Below are 15,393 nucleotides of genomic sequence, written 5' to 3' on the forward strand. Positions count from 1 at the left end.
CCAACCATGACGCGAGCGAGTCCAACCATTTGTATCCAGGATCTGCCCTGTCCAAGTCGTCGGATGCCTAATGCGTTGGTTGCCGAGGTAAATGTAGGAAGATTGTACACTTCTCAATCTCGACATCCTCTTTCTTTGCAGTGCCACTCTCAGACTGAACCTTGCGCTCCTTCTCCGCGACAATCTCAACCTCGATACGATTGACGCCAGCTACGAGTTTCGCTTCGAACAGTGGCTCGCCCTTCTTCTTGCCACCCTCGTAGCTGAGACTTGGGCTTGTGCCGTTGATGCCTGCCGTGACAGGAACACGATTCGCTTCGAGTGTCTTATTGCCATTCACAGTGACAAAGAGGCGGTACATCCGGCTTGTAAGCGCGATAGGGACCTTGGGTACAACTTGAATGTAAGAGTTGGATGGTGCGACCACCATCGTCGCACTGTACATGGTTTTTTGTTTGTTCGCCAGGATGCTCGTAGACCATGGCTTCGACGGGTTAAGCGCTGGGTGGGTGTTGAGTGTGATTTTCGGTATTAGTGCTTCGTCGACGCCTGCGTTTGTTAATGGAAGATCTCTTGAATCAGGATTGGTACACTTACTCTTGAGTGGCACCTTTCTGAAACTATCTACGCGGGCTACTGGTGGAGGCGCGTAGTAAGTTGGCGTTTGGAATGAGGGAACGTGATTTCCATTCTGCAGCCCAATACCGTTCGGATGTGGACTGCCGCTTGCCTGGCGAGACACACTCTGTGGAGGGGCCATGCTCGGATGTGGAGTCTGCGCTGGGACGCTTAGTCGGGCAGCCTGGCTATCCGGTGCGGTGCTGGCCGGCCTGATGGCACTCAGGGCAGGGGATTGGACGTCTTGCTTGACACCGTTGACGGCGGGCGGTGATCCTGCGGTTTTGTTCTGGGCGGCAGAGAGTGGTGCAATCGACGAAGCACCACCTCTCGGTCCAGTGAAGGGATTGGCAGGTGCTGTTGGCGTCGCGGCTTTCCCAGGTGGGGCTTGAGATAATCGGTTGCCCACGCTATCGAGAACATGTCGTTGTTGTCGCTGAAGAGCGTCGTTGTCAACGATGACACCGGGCGTCGCAGAATCGCGAGCACTTGGAGTGTTACGCTCTGATCCCGGGCTCGGCTTCAGCTTCAGCTTGAGCTGCTGTTTTGGAGCCGCTGCGGCACTGGACATGTTAAGCTTCAGCTTCGGTTGCGTTGGCTCGCTGACTTTGGATCTGGCTTCTTCGAGTTTCTTGTTGAAGATTTCCTAGGCCGGTCAGTACTCAGGTATGAGAGCATGCAGACAGTATACGTACTTCAAGCTCGAGCGAGAGGTTGTAGATGTCGCTACCATCTTCGTTGTAGATACGAGCATTCTTCCAAATCAGACTGAAGGCTTCTTCGAAAGCGTCCCAGCTCTTGAACAATGTATGGCCTGTCGGAGCCTCGCGTCCCACTACTCCGCGAACCTTCTTCTGTATGGCGGCCAGCGACATGGGGTCTTTGATCAGCTGGTAATAGTCCTTCAGGCTGCGCGACGGGAGGTTCTGGAAGGGCAGGAATATCTGCAGTCCTTGGCTGGAGAGTGTTAGCTGGCTGGTATTTCAGCACGGAGCATGCAACTTACTCCTCATAATCAAGAATCTCCCTCACGATCTGCTCCTGTGCCTGCTGGAATGTCTTGCCTGCATAATCAGCACTGTCGTCGTCATCTTCCAGCGCGGCAGACGCCGACTGTCGCAACTTCGACGGTGCTGGTGTAGCCGATGCTGCGATGGCGGCCGCGCGTCGAGGGCGGTCGGCTGTATCTTGTGTAGCGGGTGTATGTGCGTGGGCGGTTCTTGGGGTCGAGGTGACGCGGGGCGAAGGTTTCGACGGGGTGGAGTTGTCTTCGCCTGGGATCGGGGTGGCTGTTGCGACATAGTTGCCGTCACGGTAGGCGGGATTGTGCTTCACCATCCAATTGGAGGCAGTCTTGCGTAGACGCTCGGCATCTTGGTATATGACGGAGTTCTTGTCGTTGAAGGCCTTTGCGTTGTTGACCAGTCGTTTGCAGTCGCTCTCGACTTGAGCTAGGGACGCGTACTCGCCGTTGTTGAGTTTGTTCTCGATGGTATCAATAGCAATGGGCAGTTTCGTGAATTCGTAGTAGTCGGGCACCTCGGCCTGCATGCAATTGTCAGTGGACCTGATGTAGTGAGGGAGCGCAACGGGGACATACCTTGTCGGGGAGAGTGAGGAAGTGGACGGCGATGGGGCGTCCGCTGCAAAGTGTCAGTGGGAGTTCCTAAGTCGGTACACTGGGAAGTATGGAAGCTGCCAGTGCGACAGGCGTAAGGAGGGCGTCACGTACGTCTTGTCCTTGGCCTGCTTCAAGCTGTCGAGGAACTTCAAGCCTGCCGTCGTGGTCGACTCGACCGTCTCTGACCTGGAATTGGGCGTCTCGGCCTGCACGGAAGCGGTCTCCTGTCAGCAATGTTCTCATTGTTGTCTGATCCAATTCCCGCCATGGCTGAGTGCATCGCCGGCGCGCGTGTGGTGTTGAGGATTGATGAGGGGCCGACGGGGTGATGGCCTGGTCGTCGAACCCCCCAGGTGTCGCGCTGCTGGACTAAGGAGCATCCCGCAACGCGCCCATCACGCCTCGTCCATCTCCAGGACACGCCCGGCGATGCATCGCCCACCACCACAGCCTGCACGTACCGTCCCTTTTTGTCGCTTCGCAGGGCGCCCGTCGTGGTCGCCCGCTGCAGCACTCGCGGCTTTGCGCTTGGCCGCGCTCTCCATTTCCGGTTGATTCGTGATCGCGTAGTCGGACTGAGTGGTTTGCCGAGCGTCTCAGGGCGGATAGGGATCGTGGCGGCGGTGCAGTGAAATGCGCGTTCCGTCGTCAACCCGGTGGACGCGCCGCAGTGTTCAATCTAGGCTTCCCAGTTTTGCCAAGCACCCGCGCACGGTCCGCTTGCATCACCAGATGCGTCCTCCACCACACCATGGCCACGGCAAGTAGTAAACACTGGAACTTGCAGCATCACGCTTCAAACAATCAAATTCAGCCAATCAACTGTTTCTAGGTAGTGGGGCCTGGTCGCTATCTTCCAGGGGTATACTTGGGAAACGAGACCTCCGCTAATACTGCAGCAAACTCAACATGTTTGTAGGATTACGCCAGAAACAAGGAAAGTCGTCCAGAGCTTCTCTCTCACTTCTGCACCGGCTCCGACGCCTTCTTCTCGAACTCTGCTCGCGCCTCCGCTTCCTTCATCTCGCGCACCTTGGCTAGCACAACTTCCCGGAAGATGGCTCCCTTTGCGATTCTGCTTAGGCGTCCGGGTCCCTTGCCTGTGTCTGCGTTCTCCTTGGTGGCCAGACTCTTGTCCTCGGAATGCGATGCAATGGCTTCGCCGGCAGCCTCGCGGGCGTTGGCGGGCACGTCTGCCTCGCCTGGTACATCCTCTTCCTCGTCTTCTTGCATCTTGAGCGCTTCGATGCGGTTGGCAAGCTTGACGAGCTCGATGCCGCGCTTGAGGCGGGCCTTTGCCGCGTACGCCTTGATCTCTGGCACCAAGTTGTGGTCGGTAGCAGTGCTTCCGCTGAGCCAAACGTGCTTGAGGGCAGCCTAGTATTGTTAGTGCGTTCCAACAGACCCTGACTGCTTCATCGTACTTCACTGGTTGGTCGCTTGTCCGGGTTGGGCTCTAGCAGCTTCTTGATGAACTCCTTGGCCTCCGGGCTCACTTCCTTCCAGTAGCGCTCGTGGAAGATGACGCGACCGTTCTTGCATTCCTCAATCAGGTCCGCAAGGTTCTCTGACCGGAACGGCGAGTATCCGCACAGCAGTGTGTATGTGATGACGCCCATGGACCACATGTCAACGGGCTTTCCGTGACCCTTCTTGAGCATGACCTCAGGAGCAGCGTATCCGAATGAGCCAGCCATGGTGGTCAGGACTTCGCTCTTCGAGTCGAGCATCTTGGCGATACCGAAATCCGCAAGTACGAGGGAGGAGTTCGCGTCGCGTGTGAGGTACAACAGGTTCTCTGGCTTGAGATCTATTCGGAATTAGCTGCTGTAGTCGCATCCGATCCGAGGCGGAGAATATACCTCTGTGAACGACATTGTTCTTGTGGAGGTAGTTGACTGCATCGAGTACTTGTCGGATTGTCTCAGCGGCGTCCTTTTCTGTGAACTTGCCCTTCTCGCAAATGCGATCGAAGAGCTCTCCACCCGTCGCCAATTGGGTTACAATGTAGTACTTGTCCTGGCAGCTGTCAGCTCCACGGTCCCACAGAAGGGACCCGTATCGCGCGTACCCTTGACTCGAACCAATCGTGGAACTTGACAATGTGAGGGTGCTTCATGCGCTGCAGCATCTCCAACTCATCGTACACCATCTGCTCGTTGCCGCGCACATTCTTCTTCAAGATGATCTTGACAGCGACCTTGCCCTCGGGGCAGTCAGCTTCTCTGACGATACCGTAGGTTCCGGCGCCGAGTGTCTTTCCGAAGCGGTATCGTGATCTGTGAATGGCATGTTCAGTACACGTCGGGGCGCAGGGCAGCAGGATACAGACTTGCGATCATAGCTGTCGGGCTGGCCGTGCAGCTTGTTGAGCATGTTTGTCACTAGACCAGCAGTCAGTCCTGGATATCGCAATGCGCACCGCAGGGAGGGAAGTACAACTCATGATGGGCGAGCTGGTAAGCAGTTATACGACTGCCGCGAGCGTCGTCTCAGGCTGAGGGTGAGATTTGGGGTGCCTATCAGGCGCGTTCAGCTGGTGGTGGGGTGGGTGAGGGGTAAGAAACAACAGTTAGGTAGCAATGCTGTCTTAGGAGCAAAAGGCAAGGCTGCAAAGGAAAGTCGTGAAAAGGAGGCACGGAATTGGACCGGGTCAGCAACAAAGGTCGAGCGTCTTGGAAGGCTTGCTGGAGTAGCACCTAGCCTGGCTGTGGGGCAGGCGCATTCGATGTTCGTGTCCGCCTCGCGGCCTCCAGGGTTTGAGCCTTTGAGGCGCAGCGCCAGCGGATGGCTCAAAACCTAGCAGCAGCCCTCAACGCTTTCTCCATGCCATATTTGTCAGGCTCAATTGAACACAGGTCGATGCTACCACGTACTGTCAGATGAGTGGGCGGACATTGCATACACGTTCTGTTGCAGTATACACGCGTCGGGCAGGCTCAACAGGGACTGTCATCTTGACTCGCGAAGCATAGACATCTCTCTGCTCGCAGCTTCTTAATCATATCCTTAAGAGCCGAACAGTTAATCTCTCTTCTGGTACGAAAGAGGCCGTACTTTTCGTATATTCCCTAATGGTCTGCTCTAGTATGCCGACACCAACGGCCGCTAGACAATGCACAGTTGCATTCGCAGTATGACTCTACTGCAGCTTGGAGACGCGACCATTTCAATGCTCTCAGAATGCACGCGCCACAGCAGGTAGGGCCCAGTTCATGCCAAGAAGGAACCGCTCGTTTGGTCCCGCAGTCGCAACGCGCGCAGGTTTGCGTGTGGAATTCCTACGTCATGCCTTCCCGTCTACATAATCTGGGCCTTGATCGACAAACACCCACCATAACCACGCACATCACTTCTTTATTCTGCCAAATCTCCTCTACAGCAGCACTACACACCAATTTCCATACAAACTCTCACGCACAAACGAGCAACCGCACAGTCTCCACTATGGCTATCGGCATCTTCACCATCCTCGCTGGCTTGATCGCCTTGGCCGCCGGCTACTTCTACTTCTTCGGTATCTCCCCGGAGATGAAGCGCAAGATGGAGAAGCAAGCCCTCCAGACCATGGGCGAGAACAAGATGTCCTACATGGCCAAGGGTGAGTCTTTCCATACTCACAAACACCATGCCGCAAACACTAACACCTCGCAGACCAAATCAACAAAATCCCCACCTCCGACCAAGAAGACGTCAAGAACCTCAAGCAGGGAATCAGCAACCTCGCGGGCGGCGCCATGCAGAATCCCATTGGAGAGCAAGCTGGTGAAAGCGCTGATAGACTCACATCTCCGCTCACCGGTCGCTAATGCCTCTTCTTTTGTACAGTCCGAGCGGCGACCCAAGTCTGGGATCAGACCAAGGACGTATCGAAGAAGATCTCGGACCGGTTCCACTAGGAGGTGGTGAAGGCGTGTCTGAGGGCATTGCTCGAATGCCTTCGGGGATGGGTTATCGCATCCAAGGAGACGATTCAGAGAGACGTCCGGAAGAAAGCGGAGTAGCGACACGACAGCAGAAGGCGAATGTTGGACATACCCTCGGTAGGCGTTTGGTGGTTCCTTTGTGGCTCCTCTCAAGGTAGCCTTCTCCTTGTATACCGTCCCGGCAGGTTTGCGCCGTACTCTCACGACCGTCATGGCTCTCATAACGGCCTCACATATCCCTAATGAAATATTTCCCCGTCGTCTTGATAGACTTGTTCCAAGCCCCTCATCATCCAACTTGTACCCCACCATTCCACACCAGCCACGCGACACCCTCCCAGCCCAGAACGATCCCCCAGAACACAGCCTGAAACCTCACCTTCCTCGTCTTATGCTGGAAATAGTGCATGCCCGCCAATGCTCCCGGCCACCCTCCCACCATCGCCAGTGTATGCAACGTCACTTCTTTGACCCTCCACTCCAGATTCCGCGCCTGCATCTTATCGTAGCCATAGAAGAGGAACGTCACTCCGCTGATGAAGCCGGCGTAGATGAGCGAGTACACGGGTAGCGCCGCGATGGTGTAGAGGCGGATGAGCGTGACGGTGGGTAGGATGAGCGATGCGGTACCGCAGATGGTTGCGATGGTCAAGGGTCGGTGACGGGGACGCGCGCGTGGTGGCATTTTCACGATGGTCGGTGATGGCGTGAGAGAACCCGGGGGCTCGGGCGCATCGTGAGCGCGAAAGGAGCAGTATTGGCGACGTGCTGGTGAGTGATGGGCGAACGCGAGCGAAGCTTTGCCGATGCTCTGTCGATCTCCCGGGCCGTTGGCAGTTTGGTGCTTGGACGGAAGAGGTATAGTGTTACCGGAGGGCTAGCGTGAGGTGGTCAATTCGGCTGCGGCTCTTTATCATCAGCCTCCAAGGTTTGCCGTTGGCATACACGGCCTCACATGCATGGTGGTGCATTGCGCAATCCAGGAGTGGACATGGATTTAGCTATCGTTGCTGTGGACAGTGTCACCACCCCCGAGGTACTACATGTGATCTAGAGAAGCCGCTCTACCCTACTTCACCCCTCCATCAACGCGAGATGAACCACCAGAAGGCTTTTCGCATTTCTCTGGTGGATGAGATGACGTAACCGCGCTCAAAGTGCGAACTCTACCTGAGCTTTGTTGTCGTACGGCCCGTATTTCCGACCGTCATACGTATGCAACCAATATCGCTTGGAACCCTCTGACGATGAACCTGTCTTACCCGGGACTTCCACCACATACATCTTATCAGTATTCCACAAGGCATTGATCTTGTCGGCATATTCCCAATTGCTGCTCAGAAAATCCGCATATTCCTCATCCGCGTCCTCGTCCACAGACGGCCAATCAGTGTTCGTGTCAAGGAGATCTCCGGACGATGGAGCGTCAGTGCATTCATTTGCTGGCGGTGACTCAAACGGTCCATCTCTCAGCGCGGCAGTTCGCTTGACATCTTCTTCGGAGTTCGCCTCTCTTTCCGGTTCTCCCATCTCATTTGTCGGATAGTGAGTGAACTGCCTGCTCAGGTTCTCGAAATCTTCCAAAGCGTGTCTGTATTGGTTGTTTTGGTCCGCAGACGGATACTGAATGTCCTCATCAAGAAGATCCCGCAGCCACTGTCATTTGGTCAGTACATCTCTCGGCACTGGAATGAACGTAATCCTTTGTGCGAACTTACGGAGGCCCGTCTGTGATAGTATTTGGGTGCCTGCGATGAGTGAGTAAGCTTTTCATGCTGGTGAGGACATATCCTAGCACTGACCCTACTAAGCCCCTCAATCGCCCAACCATAGTGAAGCATGTATTCCAAGGAATCGTCTGGAACTTTCATTGTGCCGCATTCGTATGCACAACCGATCGCACCATCCCACTGAGCAGGATCTTCGTCTTCTCCGGCGACTCCATCAAAACAATATCTGATACACTACACCGTGTCAGACTTTGGATGTTACTGGGGAATACGGCCCAATCTCACCTGGCGGGTAGCCCTCTCGCGGAGTACGTCGATACTGGGTTGGGCCTTCGGAGCTTCAATGTTTGAAGCTTGATTTTCTTTGGGTGCCTGTGCAGTGACTATAATAGCAGTGCACGAGACAACACCCAGGATATTGGTGAGGAGCTTCATGTCAAGGGAGATGATTTCTGAAGTTTCGCGGCTGACTGCTTATTTAAATAGATTCGAACCCTTTTGAAGTGTCTGTGTGAGATCGCTTCAGTGCGGAGAGCGTTGAAGGGGTGTAGTCCCTGAACCCTTGAGTGATGACTTGATCCATTGAACTCCATACCTTGTCCAATGAGCCATCGTCAAGACGCTTAACATCTCGAAGACGCGCGTCTCCAATCAGCGATCAGATGATGGCCATGTGCCAAAGAAGAAAACCGTATGGAGAAGAGTGAGTGTTCTGGGCTTAGACACCCATGTGGTCTGTTGTACGCTCGTCATCGAACTTGCACTTTGGTGGGTGAATGTATTCAATTGTTAGAGCCGCTGAACATCTCCTTAGAAAGCTACAACATGCATACGCCTCAGTACACCAAAACATTCGATCGCAACGCAAACCACACCCCTCTCAACACCCCATCCGCTTCAAATGCTCCGGAAGATCCATAACATCACGCGGATGCTCCCTCATAAACTCATCTGCCACGCGCTCACAGTCCTTCGCCTGCAACACAAACATCGCCCGCCACGTCTCAGTAGGCTGTTCAGCATACTACCCCATCATCAGCACACCCAAGTCCACAACCACACCCACAGAATTGCTCAGACGTCTATCCTGGTCCCACTCACGTTCGGATCCTCTTTGCATGCCTTCAAGCAGCGGATGTAATTCCAATCTCCCTCTCCGCCTCGGCGGGCCTTGTACTTGAGCGTGTCCATGCAGTAGTTGTAGCACTAGGTTTTGTTAGGCGATTTTTTCATGCAGGGGGGGGATTTAGTGTTCTTGACTTACCTGTTTGAGGGGTGTTAGGGGTTCGAGATCGGCGAGAGGGATTGTGTCGGGGTTTTGACGCAGTTGGGATTCGGATAGGTGTACGGAGGCGGTGGCGGCGGCGCATAGGGCTAGGCGGAGGATGGTGATGCTGAGCTTCATGGTGGCGTAAATGGCGTATTAAATATATGAGCTGAGGAGTTTCAAGCTGGGTTTTGCAAGTAATTTAAGGCAATTGCATAAGGTCTGTGGCGTGGTTTTGCGGTTTGCGAACCCATGGTTGAAATTCGGTACTACCAGAATCACACATATCCAATACCCTGTCCACGTATTGCTGCAATCTGACCACTACTTTTGGGGCACGGGAAGGTGAAATTAAGAAGTTACATTGCTGCCATATACGAAGCTCGTCATGGCAACGCTCTAACAAAGCTGCAACCTCCCTTCATCCTCACGCATGACCGGCACGCCCGACACCCTTCGAAGCCCTCATGGCCTACTAACAGGACCTTGATAAAATTTCCTCAGCACCTTCTCCTCCTCATCCGTAATCCTCCTCTGGATCTTATTCCTCAAAATCTCAATCTGACGATCATACTCCCACCGCGGTGTATCCGCACCCCTCATACCAATGAACCTCGCAAACATCCTCATCTTAATCTTTAGCCGTTCCAGTTCGCCTAATTTACAGTTCTCAGGCAAGGTGTCGCTGGCGTCTAAGAAGGGTTGTTGCCAGTTCATTGTCTGGGGATATTGGTTTGTGAGGTCTGTTGAATGTGTTTGGGAATAGTAGGCAGCTAGCGCGTCGAGTTGCGCTTCGGTGAGGAGGAAAAGATCGAGCATTGTAGAGGGGAACTCGGGTGCTGGTATCCCTGTCTCCACGTGCACTATGGGGGCGATGGTGAGGCGCATTTCGGCAATTTTATTTGCGAGGGCTGGGTTGCGGTTCCATGGTGACATCTTTCTTGCTATTCGCCTTTGCACAATGCTCGATGTAGGACTTATTGCTTTGTTGATTCCGTTTGTATCGCTCATGCGTCGGTTAGGCATATGTTCGTTTGGTAGAGAGATTCTGGTCTGGCAAGGGCTTGCTGAATGGAGAAAGTTTGCTGCGGGAGGACGTGTGCGACGATATTTGGTATGAACCAGCCGGGAGTGTGTAGCATGCAGGGTTGAGGGGTCGCCGTAGTATATAAAGGCGACACAAACGGGCGTGGCGGCTGTCAGAAGAATGGGTTTTGTTGGAGCTTTGCTCTTTGTTAAGACACCGCCGCTCAAGACTTGCTCTTCTGACTCCCAGTATCTCGTGAAGAGTAGAATCTTTGTCTTTCTTCTGTCACGTGTCCATTGTTCCCGTGTGGATGATGGAAGGTTGCTGCTGCATAATGTTGCGCATTCATGGCAGTGACGGTAGTGCTTGATGAAGGCGGGGGGCTGATCACCCTTGTTGAGGATGCGGTGGCGTGTTGGCTGACATTGTGATGCGTTGGCAAATCTTTCATGATCTGAACGCCGCTGTACAGCTCCGTTTCAGACGCAACCAGCGGTGAATTGTCAACCTCTTCGTTTTTGAAAACTGTGGTGGGGTCAGATAATGGGAATGAAGACCTTGGATGCGTCAGGTATCTGAAGGCAGGGAGCGTTGATGGAAGGAGGCCTCAAGCGTCGAGAATGGTTTGGAGAGACACATCGTTCTCAGCGCCACCAACTGGCTCGGTATTTTTCCAGAACTTGCTCAAGTGCCTTGCACCACTGTGAAGGTGTTAGTACGTATTTGGAATTTTGAGACATGGTCTTACCTGTCGCATAATATGGTGACGATGCGGTGTCCTGGACCAAGTGTCTTTGCAAGTTTCGTGGCAGCGACGCCTTCAATAAGTCAGTGCCGCCTGCTGTTGAACGCTTCACAACTTACAGTTCACAGCACTAGAGCTTCCAACAAAAATGCCATCATGCTCAACCAACCAGCGCGCCATGGAAATTGCTTGGTCGTCGTTAACCCTGATGGCATCGTCGATCAGCTCCCTACCAACGTCGAAGTTGTGAGTCACTCTGTTGATGCCGATCCCTTCAACGATTGTGTCCACTTGGTGTCGCCGCCGCGTTCCTTCTCTTTCCTTGGGGTCGAACATAACACCGTACTTGACGCGGTTGAACAAGCCGCTGCCAGGGGGATCCGCAAGGACGACCCTGATGTCGGGTAATTTGGACTTTAGGAATAACGCTACTCCAGAGATAGTTCCTCCCGTGCCAGCGCCGCTAACGAAAGCATCCACACGACGCCCAGTTTGCTCATAGATCTCAGGCCCCGTGCCAGTGAAGTGTGCGCGCCAGTTGGCTTCCGTTTCGAATTGATCGGCGAACAGTCCTCTCCCTGGCTTTTCGGAACTTGCAGTGTGTTCTTCTGCTCGCGATCGTGCGAGGTTGACAAATTGTTTCTGGTCCACGATAGGCGCCGGGCGCACTCTTTCTACTTCAGCACCAAGCTTCAGCAGGAGATCTGACTTCTCGATTGCCATGTCGTTTGGCATGCAGCTTCGCTTGTCAGCCAACACACCTCTGAGTCAGATGACGACTTACATGTGTGCTTTGTAGCCTCTTGCTCTGCAAATGGCGGCTAATGATATGCCAGTGCTCCCAACAGTGCCTTCGTATATGGTGTCACCAGAGTGTGGGATCAAAAGACCCTTCTCTTCAGCCTGTTATGAGAATCAGCAAACATAAATGATATAGACGGGAGGCGGAGTAGAGTCTTCTCTTACCATCTCGATGATGCTTAGAGCGACTCTGTCTTTTGGACTGTTGCCGGCTCCGTTGAGAAACTGTGGCTCACGTTAGCGAACGTTCGAGCCAAATTCACGTAAGTTTTCTACCTCAGCTTTTGCAAGTATGTCACATCCCGTGAATTCGGAAAGTGACTTGATTCTGATGAGGGGCGTGTCGCCGATGCATCCTTCGATGCCTTCCTTGATGTTGACTGCGCCGTGTCCACCACCGAACTCCAGTAAACTCTTCTTCAACGTTTCTAAGTCATTAATCTTTGCGAGTTGCGATAGCCATTTTTGCTGCTGTGCCAGAAGTTGGTCTGCATTGTCTATTCCTTCTATCGATCTCTTTTTGTTGTATGCAGTCGTCAGAGCAATCCCTAGCAGCAAAGCGCCTAAGAGGTAATATTTGGAGCGATCCACCATTTTTCAAAAGTTGGGGAGTTGTGGCGTGCAGTTTGCAGAGTTGACGCGATCGGAGCTGGTGGTATCCCCGTCTTGGCGCGGCTGCCCGCAAAGCTCACCACGTGCATTCGCGCGGAAGACCACAGCCACCACTGCTGTCGCGACGCATTCGCGACAATTGTCTCTGGCGCCAATGGACTCGCCGCTCGCCACGCAGCTCTTCCGCCAGCTGTTCTCGCATCGAGCGTCGCAATGTCTTGCCCGCGGAGCCCGGCCAGCGCTCGCAGGCGCCCGCATACCACACCACCAAAGACGAGGCAAGGCCACACGGTTGGGTGAGGGTGAAACGAAGCGCGAGAGCAGATGGACACCGAGAAAGAATGCATTCCCTCATGAGAGGACGGAAGAGTTTGAGAGATACCCAATGGTCACAGCGGACATGCTGCGGAGTAGGAGAGAAAGACCGCGCAGAGTCAAGATGTTGTTGCGCGACTTCATAGAAGGTTGGGACTCTTACATGTGGTGTATTACTATACTAATAGATGTATAGACAGCTTATACAACCCCAATTACGGCTACTTCTCCAAGCAAGTAGTCATCTTCTCTCCGGGCGATCCATTCGACTTCAACTCCATGGGCTCCGAGCACGAATTCTTCCAGCAGCTGCGGCACCGCTATACCGCCTTCGAAGACGATCTCGATTACCAAGAACCGAACGACCTACGCCAGCTCTGGCATACGCCGACCGAACTCTTCTCGCCCTACTACGGAGAAGCAATCGCACGCTACCTCGTAGAGGACTACAAGTACAATTTCTACCCATACCATGATTTGAACATATACGAAATGGGCGCGGGTAACGGTACAATGATGTTGAACATCCTCGACTTCATAAGAGACGTGCACCCAGACGTGTACGAGCGCACCAAGTTCAAGATCATCGAGATCTCCAGTCAACTGGCCGACCTGCAACAGAAGGGTCTAGGACACTCAGCATATGCGCGAGGTCACTCTGACAAAGTGGAAATCATAAATCGCAGTGTTTTTGACTGGAACATCTACGTCTCCTCACCCTGTTACTTCCTCGCATTGGAAGTCTTCGACAACTTCGCACACGATGCCCTAAAGTACGACTTCGAAACGGGCCTCCCATATCAATCCCACGTCGTCATAGATCCTCGTGGAGAGCTCTTCGAATACTACTCGCGCACGATAGACCCCCTCGTTACTCAATTCCTCGAGCGCAGACACGCTGCCTGTACCACATACCCGCATCCGCTGCAAGGCTCGCGACTCATGAACAACCTGAAGAGCTTGGTACCGTTCCGCTCTAATATGAGCATGCCGGAGTACATCCCAACGCGGCTGATGCAGTTCTTCTACATGCTGTACGAGAAGTTTCCAAACCACAAATTGATTAGCAGCGACTTCCACAAGCTGGGCGATGCGGTCGAAGGTATCAATGCGCCTGTTGTGCAAACGAGGTACAAGAGGCAGATGATTCCTGTTTCGACACCTCTTGTAAGTCTATTACCGTTTTGTTACAAAACAGCCACTAATACGTCCCAGGTGCACCAAGGCTACTTCGACATACTCTTCCCCACTGACTTCGAGGTCATGGAACCCATGTACACGTCGATAACCGGACGCTTCGCACGAACATACCTACACGAAGACTTCATGGCCGGCAGAGCAGACATTGCGGAGACAACGACGAAGAATGGTGACAACCCCTTGCTGAGCTGGTACAAGAACGCCAGTGTCATGATTACGGTATAGATCAGAGCGATACGGTCCTCTCGCTTTCATCATGTAGGAGAACAATACGAAGATGCCAACATGCATTGGTAGCTACTCAGGCTCCTGTCCCTTCCATGTCTCCTTGACAGCACTTACATCCATCTCACATACCTCAGCATGTCTCAGTATCGCATGCGCCTTCTTCACGACTGGCGCATCGATCATCTTGCCATCCAATGTCCAGGCCCCTCGTCCAGCTTTGCTTGCCTTCTCATCCGCTATGACTACCCTCGTCGCCCACTCGAGCTCCTTCTCCCCAGGGCTGAACGCTTTATGGCACACGGCGACTTGACTTGGGTGTATGCATTGCTTGCCGTTGAACCCGAGCCCTTTGCCATTCAAACACTCTTCCTCCAGTGTCTTGAGCCCCTGCTCGCCCTTGTAGCTCGTACATACCAAGTCAATAGTACTAGGAAGTCTGGCAGCCCTCGCCGCCGTCGCAATCGCACTCCTTGCATACAAAAACTCCATGAGCGAGGGTGTACGTGTGAGACTCATATCCTTTGCAAAGTCCTCTGCCGCAAAGACAAGCCCCGAAATATACGGCGAAGCCGCGCAAATCTCACTCAGATTCTGAATCGCCTTTGCGCTCTCTATCAGCGCTATTATGCGCACAGGCTCCCTGTTCCCTTGCGTCCCTGCACTAGGATGGCGGTCGGGCGAGAGATGCCGTATCACGTCCGTGACGAAATGCAGGTCTGCAGCGCTTTCGCACTTGGGCAGCATGATGGCATCGAGGTGCTCGCCTTTGAGCACTTCGGTCAGGTCATCCAGCGCGAGGCCTGTGTCTACGCTGTTTATCCTTACGCACATCTCTTTTATGCTAGCGGGTCGGGGCTTGTTGAGGATGGAACGGAGGTTGGAGCGCGCTTCGGGCTTCATGTGCGGGGCGACGCTGTCTTCGAGGTCGTAGGTTACGTTGTCGGCGGTCATGGCGAAGGACTTTTCGAGCATGCGCTTGGAGGAGGAGGGTACTGTGAGGAGTGTTAGTATGGCACTGGTGGAACTGCTTGTATGGTATGTGAAGGTGAATGGAGTGGTGATGGTATACCGTACATGCACGCCCTCCGTATAATTGGCGCCGCCATGCTGCTTCGGAACTGACTGAATTACTTCCTCCGAGATATCTGCCTCGAGCACAGAAGTATACAAACCTCAATGGCAGAAAGTCATATAGCCGTTACACACCTCGGACACTCTCGCTAGCCTATGACGTGCGGGGAAGTCGCAGCTCCACCAAAGCTCCCCCCAAACGCCGATCGCCGACGCGTCCCTGAGAAAGCCA

General features: G+C 53.7%; 10 protein-coding genes across 10 annotated transcripts; 2 read left to right on the forward strand and 8 right to left on the reverse strand.

Moving 5' to 3' along the window:
* Window positions 1–67: 67 nt before the first annotated feature.
* On the reverse strand, window positions 68–2,784 carry J4E85_008619 (uncharacterized protein; the record flags this gene model as incomplete). Its single annotated transcript, XM_051472843.1, has 7 exons — window positions 68–549; window positions 598–1,264; window positions 1,314–1,575; window positions 1,625–2,163; window positions 2,219–2,261; window positions 2,351–2,445; window positions 2,701–2,784. 7 exons carry the CDS (start codon window positions 2,782–2,784, stop codon window positions 68–70), a joined length of 2,172 nt encoding a protein of 723 aa, XP_051323063.1.
* Window positions 2,785–3,199: 415 nt separating this feature from the next.
* On the reverse strand, window positions 3,200–4,615 carry J4E85_008620 (uncharacterized protein; the record flags this gene model as incomplete). Its single annotated transcript, XM_051472844.1, has 5 exons — window positions 3,200–3,616; window positions 3,664–4,049; window positions 4,102–4,258; window positions 4,311–4,518; window positions 4,572–4,615. The coding sequence occupies 5 exons, from the start codon at window positions 4,613–4,615 to the stop codon at window positions 3,200–3,202; spliced, it is 1,212 nt and encodes a 403-aa protein (XP_051323064.1).
* A 1,071-nt stretch (window positions 4,616–5,686) lies between these two features.
* On the forward strand, window positions 5,687–6,048 carry J4E85_008621 (uncharacterized protein; the record flags this gene model as incomplete). The annotated part of the gene is made up of 2 exons (XM_051472845.1): window positions 5,687–5,840; window positions 5,894–6,048. The coding sequence occupies 2 exons, from the start codon at window positions 5,687–5,689 to the stop codon at window positions 6,046–6,048; spliced, it is 309 nt and encodes a 102-aa protein (XP_051323065.1).
* Window positions 6,049–6,454: 406 nt separating this feature from the next.
* J4E85_008622 (uncharacterized protein) lies at window positions 6,455–6,850 on the reverse strand (the record flags this gene model as incomplete). The annotated part of the gene is made up of 1 exon (XM_051472846.1): window positions 6,455–6,850. The coding sequence occupies one exon, from the start codon at window positions 6,848–6,850 to the stop codon at window positions 6,455–6,457; it is 396 nt and encodes a 131-aa protein (XP_051323066.1).
* A 467-nt stretch (window positions 6,851–7,317) lies between these two features.
* J4E85_008623 (uncharacterized protein) lies at window positions 7,318–8,330 on the reverse strand (the record flags this gene model as incomplete). Its single annotated transcript, XM_051472847.1, has 2 exons — window positions 7,318–7,821; window positions 8,181–8,330. The coding sequence occupies 2 exons, from the start codon at window positions 8,328–8,330 to the stop codon at window positions 7,318–7,320; spliced, it is 654 nt and encodes a 217-aa protein (XP_051323067.1).
* Window positions 8,331–8,969: 639 nt separating this feature from the next.
* Window positions 8,970–9,300, reverse strand: J4E85_008624 (uncharacterized protein; the record flags this gene model as incomplete). The annotated part of the gene is made up of 2 exons (XM_051472848.1): window positions 8,970–9,101; window positions 9,160–9,300. The coding sequence occupies 2 exons, from the start codon at window positions 9,298–9,300 to the stop codon at window positions 8,970–8,972; spliced, it is 273 nt and encodes a 90-aa protein (XP_051323068.1).
* Window positions 9,301–9,627: 327 nt separating this feature from the next.
* On the reverse strand, window positions 9,628–10,188 carry J4E85_008625 (uncharacterized protein; the record flags this gene model as incomplete). The annotated part of the gene is made up of 1 exon (XM_051472849.1): window positions 9,628–10,188. The coding sequence occupies one exon, from the start codon at window positions 10,186–10,188 to the stop codon at window positions 9,628–9,630; it is 561 nt and encodes a 186-aa protein (XP_051323069.1).
* A 608-nt stretch (window positions 10,189–10,796) lies between these two features.
* On the reverse strand, window positions 10,797–12,329 carry J4E85_008626 (uncharacterized protein; the record flags this gene model as incomplete). The annotated part of the gene is made up of 6 exons (XM_051472850.1): window positions 10,797–10,890; window positions 10,938–11,007; window positions 11,054–11,673; window positions 11,719–11,837; window positions 11,901–11,960; window positions 12,012–12,329. 6 exons carry the CDS (start codon window positions 12,327–12,329, stop codon window positions 10,797–10,799), a joined length of 1,281 nt encoding a protein of 426 aa, XP_051323070.1.
* A 172-nt stretch (window positions 12,330–12,501) lies between these two features.
* J4E85_008627 (uncharacterized protein) lies at window positions 12,502–14,087 on the forward strand (the record flags this gene model as incomplete). Its single annotated transcript, XM_051472851.1, has 3 exons — window positions 12,502–12,811; window positions 12,859–13,829; window positions 13,878–14,087. The coding sequence occupies 3 exons, from the start codon at window positions 12,502–12,504 to the stop codon at window positions 14,085–14,087; spliced, it is 1,491 nt and encodes a 496-aa protein (XP_051323071.1).
* Window positions 14,088–14,159: 72 nt separating this feature from the next.
* On the reverse strand, window positions 14,160–15,196 carry J4E85_008628 (uncharacterized protein; the record flags this gene model as incomplete). The annotated part of the gene is made up of 2 exons (XM_051472852.1): window positions 14,160–15,082; window positions 15,160–15,196. The coding sequence occupies 2 exons, from the start codon at window positions 15,194–15,196 to the stop codon at window positions 14,160–14,162; spliced, it is 960 nt and encodes a 319-aa protein (XP_051323072.1).
* Window positions 15,197–15,393: the final 197 nt, after the last annotated feature.

Source organism: Alternaria conjuncta (assembly GCF_024043145.1).
Source record: "Alternaria conjuncta strain BMP 0040 chromosome Unknown scaffold_14, whole genome shotgun sequence".
NCBI classification, from domain to species: Eukaryota; Fungi; Ascomycota; class Dothideomycetes; order Pleosporales; family Pleosporaceae; genus Alternaria; species Alternaria conjuncta.